The sequence below is a fragment of the Crinia signifera genome, chromosome 1 (genome assembly GCF_055691185.1).
Source record: "Crinia signifera chromosome 1, ASM5569118v1, whole genome shotgun sequence".
NCBI classification, from domain to species: Eukaryota; Metazoa; Chordata; class Amphibia; order Anura; family Myobatrachidae; genus Crinia; species Crinia signifera.
The window spans coordinates 278,826,547-278,842,309 of record NC_139217.1 but is presented as its reverse complement, the minus strand read 5'-3'; the positions used below and the strand labels follow the sequence as shown (position 1 = coordinate 278,842,309).

At 44.4% G+C, this 15,763-nt stretch overlaps 1 protein-coding gene across 4 annotated transcripts in view; it reads right to left on the bottom strand.

The window, feature by feature from the left end:
• Window positions 1–15,763, bottom strand: part of ADAMTSL1 (ADAMTS like 1) — an 852,460-nt gene that overhangs the window by 191,045 nt on the left and 645,652 nt on the right. For all 4 annotated transcript variants that reach the window (XM_083184471.1, XM_083184462.1, XM_083184453.1 and 1 more), the window contains one exon: window positions 11,234–11,279. In XM_083184471.1, coding sequence (XP_083040597.1) covers window positions 11,234–11,279 — 46 coding nt within the window. The remainder of the gene's footprint in view (window positions 1–11,233; window positions 11,280–15,763) is intronic.

Here is a 15,763-nt window from a genome sequence, read left to right as displayed (position 1 = left end):
CCGCCGCCTCGCCAACCCCCCCTCTGGCTTACCTTCCTGAAGGGTCCTCCTGGACCCTGGAAGGTAAACCCCTCCTTCCTCTAGTGAAGCAGCCGGACATCCTTCCGGCTGCAGGGGGGAGGAGGAGGCGCCGGGGACAGCATTCTTAGCTGTCCCCGGCGTGAGGGGAGAGCGTGGCGGCAGGGAGATGATCTACTTCTGTTTCCGGCTTTTACTCACACCCATATTTACTATGTTTCCGGCTTTTACCCACACCCGAATTGCTGTAGTAGAATTGCAGGAAATCATATTAAGGGGGATATTCAATCTGGCGTCACGACTGTTGGGTTAGCCCGACAGCTGTGACCCGGTCCTGTTCTCGGCCGGCTCGACGTCAGCTCGGCAGGCAGGATTCAATGTCCCACCTGCCGAGCGCCGAAAATTGACATTTCTGCCCGTTCTTAGCAGAGCGTGTCTGACTGTGAAGTGGGGCACGTTTTGCCGAGATCCCTGTTCAATGCTGTCGGGAATAGCGGTGAGAGCTTGACTACCCCATGAATGTATTAAAAAAGGCAGAAACCAATTGTAAATGCATTAACAAAAAGGGAGGCAAATAGATTTAAATACAAAAGAGGAGGCACAAGATATCATAAGATGTATTGTGAGTCAATATATATATATATATTCACTATTTGAGCACAATGATCAGATGTAATTTATTTATTTAATCTAATTGATGCCTAGGGGTGGCACGTTCTGGGGGAAGCACAGCAGACTAGGTGGTGGGTGGTTAGCATGCACGAGGTGCAGGAGAGGTTGGGGATATGGCCAATTTGCTGTTTGCTGGAAGGCTACAGCTTCGGGACCAAGGGAGCAGAATCAAAGCCAAAAGTGACTTTATAATGATGTCTATGCAGCTATGCATAAAAGCCATAACTGCTGAGTCTAAAGGCATAATTAAGGGGGGCATCCAATAAAATTTTGCCTAGGGGCGGCTTGACCCATAAATTCGACAATGCTCAAAATGCAGTCCTTCAATTTTTTCATTAAAAATTATTTTTGAAGCATTTCCAGTGCCAGTGTGTTAATGCTATTAACCTCAATCCATATTTAATATTTTATATACTGAGACACTGGTGTAAGTTTTCCTGTCGAATTACGTCACTTTTTTATTGTCATCATAATGATTTTAAGCAGATTTCCCTGGATGATCTGTCCAATTATTATATCACCAGGACACAACTGAATATGTTTTATTAAGTCACTAAACAGCTGCTGTGTCGGTCAGAAGCATGTATAATATGCCTAGGCTATTACTGAAAGACAGTGATTGCTTTCTGTACTGAGAGAATATGAAATCAGTTTTAAAAGGTCAAAACATTTTCCTGGCAAATTATATGCCATTATCGAAATATAGAAAATGTTTACTTAGAAACATTTTAGTAACACTACGCTAACAAATGCCTTTGTAAAAACACAAAGTACTCCAGACATTTACATTTATTTCCTGAACAGCCATGAAGAAATCTTAATCATCTTAATCAAATTAACCTTACTGTAGATGGCGTTCAGAACAATGAAAGCATACATCCCAACAATCCTGAGTTCAGTGGGGCAGTCTCATTCCAGAGTATATGTACCATTTATTATAATTGGGATTACCAGCTTGGGTTTATAGCCCTATACAGTACACACTAGAAGATAAAGTGAAAGATATCTTTCACTTTATCTTGATGCATGCTCCCGTGCATCATTAACGACGTCCTCCTTTGTCCAGCATGTTTGGGCATGGGAGGTCCTTGTTAATGTCGGCCAATCGGCAGCATGGCTGTTGCTCCCGCCACTTATTTCAGAGCCAGCATTGTCAAGTGTCTATGCCAGTGGTTCCCAACCCTGGTCCTCAAGTACCCCCAACAGTGCATGTTTTGCAGGTCTCCACACAGAATCACAAGTTCCTATAATTAGCTCCACCTGTGGATCTTTTCAAATGTGCCTGAATAATGAGTGCACCTGCCGGGTGACCTGGAAAACGTGCACTGTTGGGGGTACTTGAGGACCATGGTTGGCAACCACTGGTCTATGCACTTGCTGATGCTGGCACCCCCCACCTCCGGGGCTCTTATTGTATATTTGGTTTATGTCTCAAGTGCTACAGCCAGTGCCGTAACTAGACATTTTGGTGGCGTGTGCCAAAAAGGAAATTGGTGATGAAGGCACTAACTGAAAATTTAGGGGAGCGGCTTCACAAGGAAGGGGCGGGGCCACATTAGTACCAATACAGTGCGGGATATTGCTTGGGTAGGACACAGTGCAGGTCAAATACAGTGCGGGATATAGTGTGGTTTGGAAACAGTGGGGCCATGAAACATGTGAAACCTAATTTTACTACTTTTATATTGAACTTACCACTATTTGAACACTGCCTTTTATGCCACTGTATTTTACTTGTTTTTATATTTTATTTCCCTCATCCCCTTGTATACTGTACCTCTACTATGTGCACACACTGCCAGCAGCAACCTACACTGTGCGCCTACCTCAGATGGCTGCATGGATAGATTCTCCATTGGCTGGTCACACTACATACTGTATTGATCTATTTATGTGTAGCAGGCATTTCTAGCTTGATCCTCGGGGTGCACTGGCCGTGCAGGTTTTGTAGTATACAGCCTTCAGCACAGATAGTTAAATCAGAATAACTGAGGTACTGATTGGGTCACCTGTCCCCTGGCATGAATGTTACTGGGGCCAGGGCTGCTGGTGTTAAGGTGCCCACACACGCACCGATCCCGGCATGTGTTGTGGGCTTAACTAGCACACATAGCATCGCATCGTATGCCTTGTGCATACGATGTGCATGCGATGCGATGCTATGCTAGAAAAAGCTAGTACAAAAAGTATGTGCAGCACATACTTTTTGTACTGTACAATGAGGTGCCGCGGGAGCGCGCACCCCATCGTACAGCATCGCACCGCCGGGATTGGTGCGTGTGTGGGCACCTTTAGCCTGGAAATGCCTGATACAAGCTACAGTATATATACCATATTGCACATGCGTGACATTTTTCCCATATATTCCTTGGGTCCTTGTATGGCTTATCTCCCAGTCTAAGCTTTGTAGTGCATTCACCATGGCTGCCTTACCTGTTTACACTTGAGGAAGGGATGGAAATAATAGACCTGACTGTGTTAGGATACTACTGTAAGCTTTAAGATGCTGTAACCAGCACATTTACTGTAATCCATTCTAGGTGTGACCTATTCCACCCAGGGTAATCCTACATAGTGTGCCAAACACAGTTAAGTGTGCAGAGGAAAGAGTAACAAAGAGGGTGTCGGGGAGAGAAAGAGAGCGAGAGAGAGAGAGAGAGAGAGAGAGGAGTGATAAAGAGAGAGACAGAGGGGTGGTCAAGGAGAAAGCTTCATAGGAAAAGAGGGAATGAGGGAAAAAGAGAAGAGTCGGGAGAGAGGGGTGCACCGTGCAAGCATGAGTGAGAGATTGAATGTCAGGGAGGGAGAGAGAGGGGGAGATTCTTTAAGAATCTCCGCCCCCCATCGCATATTTAATTATCGCATATGCTGTAACATATGCGATAATTAAGGCAAAGGACAGCTCTTGCGTTAAGAGCTGTCCTTTGCGGTGAGAGTCGCCGGGTCCCAGCACGTCCCGGCAGCTCTCCCCTCCCTCCCACACCCGGCGCTGCTGCTGCTGCGCCGGGCTCTCCTCCTCCCTGCACCCGGAAGAGGATCAGTGCAGGGAGGAGGTCACAGGTCCGGGCAGCACTGCGCTGTGCTGCCCGGACACAGGTGAGGGGGGAGGGGGCGATGCGGGGCGGCGGGGGGTCGGCGCGGGGCGGCGGAGGGTTGCGATAGAAGCCCATTGGCTTCTATGGGGCATCGCCAGATTTTACTGGCGATGCCCCCCGCCGCGGTAACCCGGCGGGGGATGCTTACAGCATCCCAAAATGCGGTAAAAACCCTGATAACGGGGTTTTTACCGCATTTTTAGCTTAGAGAATCTCCCCCAGAAAGAGGGGAGCAAGAGAAAGTGAATATCTGGGACAGAAAGTTGGAGAGACAGGGTGTGAGAGAGTGTCAGGGAGAAAGAGACCGTGCAAGGTAGAGAGATCGAGAGAATGAGAGGGAAGAGGCATGGGGAAAGAGATAGAGGAGAAAGAGACTACATGCAGCGAGAAAAAATAAGGGAGGTAACCCTGAGGAAAAGTTAGAGAGAATTGAGAGAAAAAGAAGGAACAAGGGTAAAAGGAAGCAGGGGAGAGAAGGTTAAACGATTGAGTGAGAGAGGGTGAGGGAGACAGATTGTGGACCAGATAAAAGTGATAAAATGGAGAGTTATCAACAACCAATCAGCTCCTGCCTAACATTTTTCAAACACTGGGGCAGATGTATTAAGCCTGGTGAAGAGATAAAGTGGTGTGTTATCTCCTTCCACTTTATCTCCACTTTTTCTCTTCACCAGGCTTAATACATTTGCCCCACAGTCTGTGACATGACAGGTAGGAGATGATTGGCTGGTTTTATATCACTCTTCATTTTATCACTTTTGAAGCTTAGTGCATCTGTCCCTAGGTGAGAGAAAAAGAGAGGAGAGAGAGCAGTGGGAGAGAGTGCGTGAGAGGAGAGCCGGCCTTAGGCATAGGCAAACTAGGCAATTGCCTAGGGGCATCAGCAGCTTCTGCTGATTAAAATTATATGCAGCATGCCTATATTCTGTGTGTGTGAGTGAGGCTGTATCTGCATATGAAGTAGTGTATTCATGGAAATCACTGTAACATAGCATTCCGTATGCAGGTACAGCCACAGTCGCACACAGAATATATTCATGCCACATATCATTTTAATCATCGGAAGCTCCTTCTGTGTCCTGGTCACATAACAATGCAAATAAGACAAATTTTCAGCAAAAAATGCACCCAACGTTAGCAGAACTGGGTAGAAGCTGCATGGCCTATTGAGTCAAGATGTATGAGGAAACATCTGTATCCAAGCAGAGGCAGAGGTCACAGTGTTAGCGGCTGTGCGAGTGCTGTCTGGGGGTGGTTTGGTTGTGTAATAGTGTTCGGCATATGTGTAAGGGGCATTATGTGTGTCATGTATAAATGCATTAATAATGTGTGAAATGTGTAACAGGCATTATGTGTGTCTTGTGTATAAGGGCATTAATAATGTGCAACATATGTGTAATGGGCATTATGTGTGTCATGTGTATAAGGGTATTAATAATGTGCAACATATGTGTAAGGGGCATTATATGTGTCATTATTTGTATGAAGGGCATTAATAAAGGTTGGCATAATGTGTAAGGGGCATTATGGTTATAAGGACACATTATAATGTGTGTCATGTGTAAGGGGCATTACTGTGTGGTATTATCAGGGGTGCCGAGAGAAAAGGTATTGGGTACAAATTACCCAGGCCAAAGTCTGATGGAAGGGCCCAGCAGCAGCTGCAGCTCTTCTCCTCTGCCCAGCACACACTGCTTTGTGCTGGGTTGCAGTGTGGCCATGGAGGTGCTTAAAATACAATATTTTCTCAGGATTTTCTTCTAAGGGTATAATGTGAGGAGTAATGTACATAAGGTAAAGTGGTACTACTGTGTGATGTAATGTGAATAAGGGACACCATCGCATGATATAATGTGAATAAAGTGGCACTACTGTGTGGCATAATTTGAATTGGGTGTACTATTGGGTGGCCATGCCCCTTCCCAGCAAGAACACACCCCTGTTTGGGCTGCGCACCAAATGTGTGCACTGTTTCTATTTAAAATATTGCAGGTAGGAGCACCAAAAGGATGACTGCTATGATGAGGGTTGATGGTGCTGGGAAAGGGGAGCAGGGTCAGAGGCGGAACAAGTGGCGATGCTAGGGGGCACCAGCCAAAATCTTGCCTAGGGCGTCATTTAGGCTAGGGCCGGCTCTGCGTGAGAGAGAGGGAGACAGCATGGGCAAGAGAAAAAGAGAGGAGAGAGAGAAAAGAGGAGGGGGGGGGGGGGGGCAGCAAAAATAAGGGAGAAAGATGGGGTGGGGAGAAAGAGATATAAGAGAGAAGAGGAAGAGACAGCAATGTGTATGTATATAAAGAGGTATGGGGTGTCTATCAGTTATTACTCTCTCTCATGACAGTTTAAAGAATGATGCATCTCGGTTAGTATAGGCAGTATGGATGTGCATAGTTTACACCAAAAAAAACAAGCACGTTAACGCCACATGACACTGGTATTTCTTACATGTAAACATTTTTTTACAGATACCAAATTAACTGAGTGAACTTCTTATAACATGACATTAAACAGCCATATACAATTGTTAGTGGGAAGGGATTCTGAACTGCACTAGTTAGTGCCAGCTTTGTTTTACAGAGACATTGATAAATGTTTTTTTAACAGGCTCATGAATTAACCATGACAATGGGCAAATGTCCGCCAGTCATTTTTCATTGGTTATTTTCCATCTCTATTAAAAGCACATTTAAGCTGAATTTGCATAAAATAACTTCATTTTATGACATACTGAAATTGCTTCAGAATAAATTACAAATCGTTTGTACAGTCTGCTGCCTACTCTGTATAAAGCACTGTCACATTGCCCATATACACAACCTGCTGCCTCCTCTACACATAGCATAATCACATTGCCCATATACACAATCTGCTGCCTACTCTATACACAGCACTGTCCCACTGTCCATATACATAGTCTGCTGCCTACTCAATACAAAGTACTATCTCATTGCCCATATACACAATTTGCTGCCTACACTATACATAGCACAGTCACATTGCCCATATAGACAGTCTGCTGCCTACTATATACATAGCACTGTCACATTGCCCATATACACAGTCTGCTACCTACACTATACATATCATAATCACATTGTCCATATACACAGTCTGCTGCCTACACTATACATAGCACAGTCACATTGCCCATATACACAGTCTGCTGCCTACTCTATAGAAAGCACAGTCACATTGCCCATATACACAGTCTGCTGCCTACTCTATACATACCACTGTCACATTGCCCATATACACAGTCTGCTGCCAACTCTATGCATAGCACAGTCACATTGCCCATATACACAATCTGCTGCCTACTCTATACATACAGTAGCACTGTCCCACTGTCCATATACATAGTCTGCTCCCTTCTCTAAACATATTACTGTCACATTGCCCATATACACAGTCTGCTGCCAACTCTATACATAGCACAGTCACATTGCCCATATACACAGTCTGCTACCTACACTATACATATCACTGTCACATTGTCCATATACACAGTCTGCTGCCTACACTATACATAGCACAGTCACATTGCCCATATACACAGTCTGCTGCCTACTCTATAGAAAGCACAGTCACATTGCCCATATAAACAGTCTGCTGCCTACTCTATACATATCACTGTCACATTGCCCATATACACAGTCTGCTGCCAACTCTATACATAGCACAGTCAAATTGCCCATATACACAGTCTGCAGCCTACTCTATACAAAGCACAGTCACATTGCTCATATACACAGTCTGCTGCCTACTCTATACATAGCACAGTCACATTGCCCATATACACAGTCTGCTGCCTACACTATACATATCACTGACACATTGCCCATATACACAGTCTGCTGCCAACTCTATACATAGCACAGTCACATTGCCCATATACACAGTCTGCTGTCTACTCTATACAAAGCACAGTCACATTGCCCATATACACAGTCTGCTGCCTACACTATACATAGAACAGTCGCATTGCCCATATACACAGTCTGCTGCCTACACTATACATATCACTGTCACATTGCCCATATACACAGTCTGCTGCCTACTCTATACATAGCACAGTCACATTGCCCATATACACAGTCTGCTACCTACACTATACATATCACTGCCACATTGCCCATATACACAGTCTGCTGCCAACTCTATATATAGCACAGTCACATTGCCCATATACACAGTCTGCTGTCTACTCTATACAAAGCACAGTCACATTGCCCATATACACAGTCTGCTGCCTACTCTACATGCAGCACTGTCACACTGTATGCTTCCTATTCTATAGGCAGCATGTTCACATTGCCCATATACACAGTCTGATGCCTACATAGGCGTGTGCAGCACATTTTATTAGGGGGTGCACCGTCAAAGGAGTGTGCATAGCTCCACCTATTGGGCGTGTCTAACACCGCCAATCAGGCGTGTCTTCCATCATCTAGTGACACTCGCTACAATATAAAAAGTCTCTCAGCCACACCATTATATCCTGCCTATTTCAGTTGTAATCTTCTAATTACTCTGTGTAACAGTACATGCAAATACAGTCATAAACATATATGGATGACGCAGGTATTTAGTGATATGACAATGGTCTAGTTCAATTAACAATGCAAACACACATAGAATTGATTGATGGGCGCTTATTTAAATGGAATAAAGTTCTAAAAAGCAAAAGTCTTTGGTTGTGGGTATTGCTGATATTGTTATCAGCAGAGGTGTTCATAAGGGTGGGGCACAGCATTAGGGGGTGCCTGTGCACCTCTAACACTCAATGTGCGCACACCTATGGATGCCTACTATATACTGTAAACAGCACTGTCCCACTGTCCATATGCACATTCTGCTGCCTATTCTATACGCAGCATCGTCACACTGTCCATATATACAGTCTGCTGTCTACTCTATAAGAAGCACTATCTGCTGCCTACTCTATATGCAGCACTGTCACACTGTCCATATACATTGCTGCCTAATCTCTATGCAGCATCATCAATTCACACAGTCCATATAAACAGTCTGCTGCCTAATCTATACACAGTAAGTACTGTCACAATGTCCATACAATGTTGCTCGTGGGTATTTGGAAAACAAATCCCAAAGAAACTGTATTCCAATTATAACATGATAAACACACTTGATATGTTTATTGTAATAATACAGTAAAAGTCTATTTTAAGATATTCTGCACAGAGGGAATATTTCAGAGGATCTGCTAGAATTTGATGGGAAACATGTACAGTTACGAAGTACAATAAGTATAAATTGCAAAGAATGCCCCATTGCGTTCTAAAATAAGAATTTATTTAAAATAAAGCTTTTTCCCTTTTAAATGTAGAAAGATAAATAAACATGTAAAAGTATGTATAACTTTCCAAGTGACTGTACACTTTTTAACACTTACTAGTCCTTGTGTGTTGTTACCGTGCTTACGTTGATATCATATAGTATGGACCGTATTCTGATTGACTGGCAAGGCTGTGAATTCAGACACCGCCTGCTGCCTGCAGTGCCAACTGCCCCCCCCCCCTCGCACGAACAACCCCCCGCATGGCTGAGAATGGATGATTTACATAATCATCCATTTGCAGGCGGTAAGAAATCATTTGATGGTCGCAGTTCAGAGACACCTATATAGTGACTCTAAACTGTGGGAACCCTGTGCAAGGACAGGGCGGGCAGATGACATCAGGTGATATCAGCTGCCCACCCCCTGCATGTCCGTCACGGCCTCATTAGCCTGAGAACGCCCAAAACGCTGGGTTTTCCCACATGTCAATGGGGCTCTTCTCAGCCCTTCTCCGCCTCCCTGCTCACTGTGTAGGGTGCGTGCACCTGGCAAACCGAATGTTCGCCATGGGTGCACGCTGCGCATGTGCAGACGCACAACATCGGTCCTCAACCGAACTAATCTGAATAAGGTCGTATATCTGGTATTTTACACTAACTCACGTTAAACCACATAATCAAACCGATTCATACAGTATCAATGTCTGTAAATTTAAATAGTCCAGCTGGCAGCCAGACTATATGTTAATGAACCATCACTCTTTTCCTATTACCACCACTGTTTGGATCTTGTACAAAGCAAAAATAATATTTTTTATAGTGACACTGAAAACACATTTGTTATAAATTAGATTTAGTTTATGACTGTTTAGTCAGAATTGCACAAAACATAATATTATATATCAAATAGTAAGAAATGTGTAACTGTGTATTGAGTGTGCAATTAGCAGAAAGAGAGCAGCTCCGTAGCACACCAAGCACGTTAACACTCAATTAAAAGTAGGTACAGTAAATATAGAAAGGATACATGATGGGATCACCGAGTGCTAATTTCTGGGTTGTTCGGCTTTACACCACCCAGCTTTGCCGTAGTAGTTCAAATAGGTGTGCAGGACTCATTCTGGTAAAGTATGGCCCCTTACACAATGCATTTTGGACTTCAGTCCTTTTTCAAGTGTGAAGCAAGCTTGGTGGCGTAAAGCCGACTAGCCACATCTACGGCTACACACTTCAAACTGTAAGCTCACACCACTAGCCTCAAACGGTATGCACTTTGAATTTCATGCACTTTACCTTGTGTTTACAGAGTTGTGTCATTATGGAATGGGATCATTCGTCAGACTGCATTTAGGTCTACAGTCATTAGGTCGACCCCACTAGGTCGACTGGCAGGAAGGTCGACCTGACTTAAGGTCGACATGGGCCAAGGTCGACATGACTTAAGGTCGAATTTGCATAAAGGTCGACATGAGGAAGGTCGACTGGTCATAAGGTCGACGTGGGTTTTTCACTGTTTTTTGATCCGAATGTCGACACAGTCGACATGGACACAGTTGGCAATGAGAATCGGACCCTCGCATCGCTCGCAATGCTTCGGGCACGGTGCCTTGCTGCGCTCGGCACACTATTTTATTCTCCCACCACGCCCTAGTGGATGGTAGGGCATGAAATACCGCCTGTCGGCACATGTCGGCTCAAAAAACAGTGAAAAACCCATGTCGACCTTATGACCAGTCGACCTTCCTCATGTCGACCTTTATGCAAATTCGACCTTAAGTCATGTCGACCTTGGCCCATGTCGACCTTAAGTCAGGTCGACCTTCCTGCCAGTCGACCTAGTGGGGTCGACCTAATGACTGTAGACCTAAGTTCATTCTAATAGATGACCGCTTCCCGTCATTATATATACAGATAGTATATATAGTCATTATATAGCCTTATGTATTTTCATGTTTTATGTTTATATGCATGTGCAATAAATGAATTTTAAATATCTCAGTAAGAAATGATAGAATTGTTTGTGAACTCCCCAGAAATTAGCACTCAGTGAACCCACCATCATTCCTTTCTATCCTATTATATATAACATAGTACATTATTTCCCTCAGCTATAGATGGAACCTTCAGTAGATTAGGAACAAGTAGCTTACCACATTGCTGCACGTCCTGTACCGTATGTTCCGACCTTCACAGCTTCTGTAGGGAATATTACAAATTAGTTTGCATATCCACAACTGCATATCTCATACCATTTATATACCGTGCCTTGCAAAAGTATTCATCCCACTTGGCACTTTTCATGTTTTGTTGCCTCACAACCCTGAATTAAAATGGATTGAAGGTTTGCATCATTTCATTCACAGAACATGCCTACAGCTTTGAAGATACTAGTTTTATTTTGCAAACAAAAAATAGTACAAAATAACAGAAAAATTCAGCATGCATAAGTATTAACCCCCTAAATTCAGTACATTGTAGAGCCACCTTTTGTGGCAATTACAGCTCCAAGTCGCTTTGGATACGTCTCTATGAGTTTGCCACATCTTGCCACTGGGATTTTTGCCCATTCCTCCAAGCAAAACTGCTCCAGCTCCCTCATGTTGGATGGTTTCCGCTTGTGAACAGCAATCTTCAAATCTGACCACAGATTCTCAATTGGATTGAGATCTAGGCTTTGACTGGGCCATTCCAACACATTCAAAAATGTTTCCCCTTAAACCACTCGAGTGTTGGTTTAGCAGTATGCTTCGGGTCATTGTCCAGCTGGAATGTGAACCTCCGTCCTAGTCTCAAATCACAGGCAGACTGAAACAGGTTTTGCTTAAGAATAACTGTGTATTTAGCACCATCCATCTTTCCCTCGAGTCAAATAAGTTTCCCAGTACCTGCTGACGAAAAACATCCCCACAGCATGATGCTGCCACCACCATGTTTCACTATGGGGATGTGTGTTCTTGGAGTGATGGGATGTGTTGGGTTTGCGGACAGTGTGTTCCAGCAATATGTCTGTAGATTACATGGTTAGCAGACAAATTGCGTTGGATGCATAGCATGTGCTGTGTGTACAGGCGATCCAACAACAGCCTGTATAAGCTGCCACTGATTGGCAGCTCAACTGGGTGGGTGAATATCTATGTACCCAGCCTAAGGGGGATATTCACTCCCCAGCAGGCATCTCCCATCGGGGAGATGCTCGCCCAGCCCTATTCAATGCTGTCTTCCCCGACAGCATTGAGCAGGGTTTATCGGCAGAACGAGCCCGACATCACTAGCTGTCGGGCTCTTTCTGTCGAGAACGGCCAGGAAGTGACGAGCTGCCGGCTGTAGCTCGCCTCTTCCCGGCCGAAACTCACAGCCACGCCCCCTTCTCGGTCCCTGGAAGGCGGGACATTGAATCCCGCCTGCATGTTCTCGGTCGAGCTGACCGAGAACGGGACTGGGTCACGGCGGTCGAGCAAGCTCGACCGCCGTGACCCTCAGATTGAATACCCCCCTTAGTCTTTACTTACTGCTTGCTAATACCTTAGTCTGTATAGACTTCATTGTATTTTCACATGGAGGTGACAGGTTTACTATAAGAAACACATTCATATGACTAACAAATGTTCTCCTTCAATATTTAGATAATACTGTTATTAATGTATATGACAGTAAGTGACTTGTATGAGCAATGGAATGTTAAATAATTACTTAAATTAAATTAGAATCTTGCAGTTACTGCCAGTACTGTCAGACATTCAAAGTTGTTTGCAGAAAATAGAAAAGAAATATGAAATTTCAAACAATGAATTGTAGGTTCAAAGAAAGATGGGTGTGGAGCACATTAGAAAGTATTGTTTAGTCTGTGAACCTTATTCAAGTAAAATGTATAAAATCATGCAGGTTACATTAAAAGTATTAAACGCTGAACAAAATCAGACAGCCCGGGCTGGAATTATATTTCTAAATTATTTGTGAAGATCCCGGACCCTCTGTCAAATTATTGAAGGTTAACGTTTAGGGTTCTTCAAACAGGTTCAGTCTAGACTGTGCTATAAGAAAATGTTAACGAATTCCTGTTGTGTCTCAATCTCAGTGTCTTATGTGGAAAATAGGTCCTTTTTGTACGTCAAAACAAAATACTGGAGATGCATCCAATACTTGACTTTACTGAAAGGTGAGTAGCTGTCCCGACTCAAACAAATGCACACTGGGGTTTGTTTTCTCTTAAGTAGTAGAATTAATATGCCATCACTATTCTCATCTACAAAAGGTTATTTCTGTATCTGGCAATAATTAGTTCTTCAGTCAACGTATAGCTATTACTCATTGCCTGCGTTTTCTTCTACCCTCAAAGGTGTTTGAAAATATACTTTTTGTATGTAAAACATTTCATTCTTAGTTATAAATGAAGAAAATTGTCTATTTCAATCCTCTGCATGCAGTTCCTCTGTCTCTCTGTATCTCTGTATTTCGCTGTCTGTCTCTCTCTCTCGACAATGGAGAGTCTAATGTGCCTTATGGCCTTTCAAAACAGTTTCATAATACTCAAAAACAGTAGAATAGTAGATAAATCGGTACTCTTTACCTAGAAGGGCGCCCATCGCGACCATCGCGACCATCGAATGCACAAAAAATCGGGTGCGACGCGATGCCCACGATGGCCGCGATTTCCCATAGGGACCAATGTTAAAAATGAGATTGGACCCGATTTTAGTGTTCAATGCCTCAATGCCCGCGATTTTTACATAGGAAACAATGTTAAATGGGCCACAGAGCCCTAATAGTCACCGTGAACTCTGAAATGGCCCCCACAATTGTTAACGCCACCCCACGATCAACGTGAACCCGAAGCGTGGCGAGCGCAGCGAGCCCGCGAGGGGCGGCGGTACGCGTCCTCCGACCTTTTCATGCCCTACTATCCACGTCGGCGTGGAGTTGAGAATAGAATAGTGTGGCGAGCGCAGCGAGCCACCGAGGCCCGAAGCGCGGCGAGCGCAGCGAGCCCCGCGAGGGGACGCGGATACCTTCACAGTTATACGCGTCCCCTCGCGGGCTTCACAGGTGTCCGTGGCGAAAAGCGGACACCTGTGAAGCCCGCGAGGGGACGCGTTTACCTGTGAAGGTATCCGCGTCCCCTCGCGGGGCTCGCTGCGCTCGCCACGCTTCGGGCTCGGTGGCTCGCTGCGCTCGCCACACTATTCTATTCTCAACTCCACGCCGACGTGGATAGTAGGGCATGAAAAGGTCGGAGGACGCGTACCGCCGCCCCTCGCGGGCTCGCTGCGCACGCCACGCTTCGGGTTCACGTTGATCGTGGGGTGGCGTTAACAATTGTGGGGGCCATTTCAGAGTTCACGGTGACTATTAGGGCTCTGTGGCCCATTTAACATTGATTCCTATGGCCAAATCGCGGGCATTGAGGCATTTAACATTAAAATCGCGGTCAATCACCGTTTTTAACATTGATCCCTATGGGAAAATCGCGGTCATCGCGGGCACCCGTTTTTAATGTACCCGCGATTTACCCGCGATGCCCGCGATTTTTTACCCCCGACGCCCGCGATTCCAATCGCGGGCGCCCTTCTAGGTAAAGAGTACCGATAAATCTTATCTGGGGTACTTTGGACTACAACCCTGGATCTTAGAATTCTGTCTGCTCATCTCAGAGAGTCTCTAGAAACGCTAAGGGGTCTATACTATTATATGCAAGGTGCTGTTGCCATACCATTAAAACAGCACATAATCTTGTACTCTTCTTGGGCTGGATTTACCCAGAATTAGCATATTTTTGGGGGGTGAAAGTTCCAGCCTCAGTAAAGTGCAGCCACTCCCGCAATAATTTTTACCTGTGAATCCATCGTGGCTATTAGGTGCGACCCCCAAACATGAGAGCTCACCATTCATCAATCATTTGTTCAAGTCAAGTGCCAAAAGATTCAGCAATTATTAATAGCTCAAGCATCATGTGGTTCTGTGGTATATTCTCTGGTCCACATACACTGCTCCAGCTGGTTAGCCAGCAGACTACTGCAGCAAACATTAACTGTAACAAGACTTGGTCTGGGACATAGAATAGGATGGAATAGGGTCAGAACACCGGAAATAGAGAATGAGTCGGCTGTTGGGTTTCGGGGGATTTGTACAATTTACTGGGAGCCAGCAGAATTATTCCAAAATTCAGGAGGCTCCTGGAACTTCCAGGAGATTAGGCAAATATGCTATAGCATGATTCCAACCAAAATATGATAGAGAAGACCACCTGGGTTGAGCAGTAAATTTGGACCAGGGAATATACCGCGGTACCAAACATAGGAAAATACAGCACTATTACATTTACATGATCTTATAGGAGAGTAATAGACAAGTTCAAGTTACAAACATACTCTATAGATTATATAATTGGAGACAATACAGAGAGCATGGATCTTGTTCACAGGAATTTACATTATAAACAGGTTATGGGTTGACACAGAAAGGAGCATATTTAGTAATTATTGTGTTACTGATGATTATAATTACTTTCGATGCTTTTCACGCCAAGATGATAAAATTACTAAACAGAATTAATTAAAAAACACAAGCAGGGAATGGCCCTTATAGTATCCTGTCCCTGTGATGTATTTTAGAAGTAAAGTGATTGCCCCTCTTGTTTGGTGGGTGACCATGTTACTGTGCAACACACGTGTGAGCTGCAATTC